Genomic DNA, 4,619 nt, shown 5'->3' with positions numbered 1-4,619 from the left:
TCAGCCTGCCCATACAGGTTTCGAATCTCAGCCGGTTCAGCAGGAGTTTTGAACCATCTATGGTCGGCTTAACACACATGATAGACCAGCAAGATTCATTTTTACCGAACCCTCAGATAAACCGTAAAAAATATCACATAGGTGCTAAATAATATCTGTAACAAACCATCTCTGCAGTAGGAATCACAACAAAAGAAGCCTTACTTTTCAGTATATTTTATTTAAAATAAAGATGCAGACATTCTATAACATAAATCATATCAAATAAAAAGGGAAAAAGGATATGGAAGTACATTTATGAGGTGAAAGGAAAAATGGGAGAGGCGTAGAAACTCTTATTCTTTATAAATATATACAACCGAGAGTTGCGTTTGTATTTACAACACAGTAATGTACTGCAAACACTGTAAATAAAGTACAGTTCCATAAAAAGAAACCATTCACGTGACCCTGGACCAGAGATGATAGCCAGAGTATGCACTGCAAACTGTTTTTGAACAGCATTACATCCGAAGAGCAAACCAGCTGTCAAGCAGAGTCATAGCTTAATATAGAACCAAGTCCAGTGGGGAGTTCAATGCCTCTGACAAGTATGAAGTCTGGAGGATTTAGGCACGGTTGTGAATTCTCCTTTCTGCAATTTGCAGGACAACCCTGCTCCACAGTGACAACGCTGGAAGATCTCCAGCCCATGTGAACCCTTTCTCCTGTGCTTAGTGCACACTTGGCCTTCCTCAAGAACAGGCTTGCAGATCTTTGACCAGAAATGACGAGCGCAGCACAGTCCTGGGCCACAGTCGCTGGACCTAAGGCATACATCGCCATCACGACCTGGATGGAAAAAAAAAAAAAAAAGACATTCCACATAAGTGCTCCTGCTGGGTTATTTCCACATCTCATTGCTAGCCCTTGTAAACTTTTGCAAAGACCAATTTCTCTAATAACTTCTGGGAATTGTACATGCATGCTATAAAGAGCTCCTATTTTTCTTTAAAAAGTGATCACAGCTACTTTAGCCAGCCAGTTTGGTGGAGGTGAGTTGTCAGATAGTACGGCAAACATAGTATGCATCATTGAATAATATTAAAAACTACTTTGCAACACAAACTTACCTTTAAAAGGTTGAACTCCAGCTGGAGATGTAGTGAACTTAGTGTTTGTATCCACAGTAACATGTTCACTTTGGTAGGGTTCTATGATGGTGTCCTCTTGATAACCAAAATGTGAGAAGCGGTCATTTTCCTGTTCTACTGGCACGCAGATACCTGTAAGACAAGCAGGGTATGTCTTAGCACAGTGGTGTAAAAGTGTGAGCCATTAGCAAGGCGACAAGACAGTCAGTATGGAGATGATGATTACACTAGACACCTGTAAAACCCATCCCATCACAAAGCAATCACCTGGTTAGACTCCATACAAAGCAGGACAATGTGTTCTATGTGTCTACATAATGGGGTACTAAAGAGCACCGACACAATAGGGGGCCCATATGGCCAGCAACACAACTTCAAATGGGGCGGTGGGTAGAACATTAGCAATTGTCATGGTAAGTGACCCTTTGGTGGGTATGTTAAAAAGCAGAAAGCCCAGTTCCAGTTTGCTTTGAGCTTTACACATAGTTTGTTCAAATCCTCAAAGGGAAAGCATTATACTCTGTTGTTAGGAAGAATAAGCCACTTAGATTTACAGCTAAAAACAATGCATTATTCATTGGGCTCTGAAATCCCCTTTACATGTCAAACAGACTGATTTGAACCTAAATTAGGAAGCAGCCGTTCTTCCTTTGAACAATAAAATGAGCAGTTGTGTTTAGTACACAAACCTGTTTATGTTGTTACATCATGATGTACCTAAAATCAGTAGACGTTATGGAAGCACATTTTAAAGTTACAAAAGAAAGTTTAACGACTTGGTGATGCATGTTCCATCAACACTGATCTTTTGTGAAACATGATTAGCATTGGAATGAATGAAAGTTCTTTTCAGCTTCACCTAGCCCAGGCTGACGTTCTTGTCTATAGTGACAGTTTGGATAGCTTGAATGCTACTTACCATTGCTGCAGTAGTTGCCCATGCAACACATGGCATCCCGCAGACAACGCTTCCTACGTTTCCTGCATGCCAGGCACACCATGGAGTTCCCATTTCTGGAGCTGTGACAGAACTCATCCAGAGCGCAGTCATCGTCCTCTGTGCAGGAGTACAGCTGGGAGATAAAAGCAAGTATGTCAGTATACAGGACATCCACATGTGAGCATCACTTCTTACTTTTATTGCAGCATTGGATGACAGGAGTAAGGAGTGACATCGTACAAGGCAAATAGACTGTTCACAGAGGAACAGAGAAACTTTTTACTTAAATTTGTGAATGTGATGAGAATTTATTTTGCAAAGAATGCACAAAAATAAAAATAAATAAAATAAAAAACAAATAAACACACATTTTTTTTACTTGCATCCCATTGGATGATAGAAGTTTATAGTTTAACTCAAGCTCAGGGCAAATTCCTTTGCAAAGCAAACAGCCTATTTACCTTTAGTAGATAACCCCCCTAATTGTCCGTGGTCACCCCTACTCCTGTCCCCCCTAGAATCAGACTGCATTGCAGGATCTTACATGTTAGTAGTAATTCCAGTAGTAAGGACAGTGCTGGTTACAAGTGTGGCCCATTTGCTACACTTGCATGCCAGGCTGATTGGACATCAAAGACTATACATAGGATTTTCTCATTGATAAAGTAATTACCGCAAGCAGAGTTGTCCACTTACCGGGTAGGCATCAAAAGAGTGGTATTTGTTGGCCATGTCATAGAAGGAGTCCGGGCTGACACTGACCGGATAGAAGCCCATAGGCTGCCCGGCCGGGGCTGGCGGAACATTCTTGATGGAGTTGGAGCCGGAGCTGACCTTCATGACATAGGTGGAGGCTCCATGGAAGAAGGTGGAACCCAGCGTGACCAGGGACAAGAGCATCCTCATCAGTGCGCGGTGCATGTCCATCCACTACACTCCTAAATCCCGGGAGGAGGAGGAGGAGGAAGAAGAAAAGGAACTGTCAGCGGAGAACTTGTAGGCTGGAGAGCTTCTCTGCTACTTTGTGGAGAGACTCGGGACTCCTCTACTTATACAGCTCCGATTGTTTGCACACACGCCCCTCACACGGGACAACAAAGGCGAAGGGATGGGATTTCAAAGCTGGAGTTCTGACGCTCCAGCCATGTCTAAATCACAGGGCAGACTGGCAGCCGGGGATTTCACAATCATTGTAATTAGCAATTAATTTTTGGAAGATCACACAGGTCAGCCTGCAGGGGAGGAATTGCAACAGAATAGGAAATGGCTCCTCAATTACATCTTCATATATCGTGTGTGTGTGTAGAAAATAAATACAGATATATACATATAGTCCGGGGGTTGCAGCACTCAATTACTTTAAGTGAAAAAAGAGATTGCAATGTTTTACACAATATTCAACTTTCTGTATTACATTATTATCGGTCTTCATTAATGTACAAGAGTGATGCAACTGTTGGACTTTTCTATAGATTGCACTTAGTTGGCGGTTCATATTTATAGCTGAATATATATATACACATATATATATATATATATATATATATATATATATATATATATATATATATATATATATATATATATATATACATATGACACTGTAACCTTTAATTAAAGTGCTTGAATGCAGCAAACTAGGGAATAGATTGTATATGTATGAAACACTGTCATCTCTGCTAAATAAAAGTATTTGAGCTTTCCAGCCTTTAGAGGGTATTGTATATAAAACTCTGAAATCTTGCTTCAATTAAACCACTTTTGGTCTTCTTTTTCTTTCTTTTTCTCGTTTTTTTCTTTTTTCATTCTTTTTTCTCTCTCCCTCTCGCTCACTCCTTTTCTCTCTCTAGCTCTTTTTCTCTCTTATTTCTTTCTCTCTCCCCCTCTTGATCTTTCTTTCTTTCTTTCTTTCTTTCTTTCTTTCTTTCTTTCTTTCTTTCTTTCTTTCTTTCTTTCTTTCTTTCTTTCTTTCTTTCTTTCTTTCTTCTCTTTCTCCCTTTTTCTCTCTCTTGCCTCTCTCTTTGTGTCTGTCTCCCCCCACAATCTATATATCTATTGCAATCTTCCTTCTTGAAATGTGTGTATGTATATATATATATTTCTCTCTCCTCTCCCCATATCTATCTATCTATCTATCTATCTATCTATCTATCTATCTATCTATCTATCTATCTATCTATCTATCTATCTATCTATCTATCTATCTATCTATCATCTATCTCTCCATGAACTCTGTTTACTGGATCCTAGAAATATGGTGTTCTCGCAGTTTTCAGATCTATCAGTTTTTCATAACTGTAGCTTTTTTTTTCGTTTTTATTTGATCTTTACAAATGCAAAATTGCAATATGCTTTATAAGTAGCACACACATACAGTACTTATGATTCTATGAAGCCAATATACTCATTTCTAGTGCATAGTATGCAATATAACGATGTAATCTTGTAGAAATGTGTATTATAGAAACACTTGATGAGACAGTGCAAATCATAAAACTATATAAAGGGATTAGTAAAGATTTCTTGCCTTGGTTGATTTTGAGTGT

General features: G+C 39.2%; 1 protein-coding gene across 1 annotated transcript; it reads right to left on the bottom strand.

Moving 5' to 3' along the window:
- Positions 1 to 200: 200 nt before the first annotated feature.
- DKK1 (dickkopf WNT signaling pathway inhibitor 1) lies at positions 201 to 3,238 on the bottom strand. The gene is made up of 4 exons (XM_073595174.1): positions 2,770 to 3,238; positions 2,053 to 2,206; positions 1,113 to 1,265; positions 201 to 831 (listed from the first exon to the last, which is right to left on the bottom strand). Exons 1-4 carry the CDS (start codon positions 2,998 to 3,000, stop codon positions 575 to 577), a joined length of 795 nt encoding a protein of 264 aa, XP_073451275.1. The 5' UTR covers positions 3,001 to 3,238; the 3' UTR covers positions 201 to 574.
- Positions 3,239 to 4,619: the final 1,381 nt, after the last annotated feature.

Source organism: Aquarana catesbeiana, linkage group LG08 (genome assembly GCF_042186555.1).
Source record: "Aquarana catesbeiana isolate 2022-GZ linkage group LG08, ASM4218655v1, whole genome shotgun sequence".
Taxonomy (NCBI): Eukaryota; Metazoa; Chordata; class Amphibia; order Anura; family Ranidae; genus Aquarana; species Aquarana catesbeiana.
This window is presented reverse-complemented; position numbering and strand designations above follow the sequence as displayed.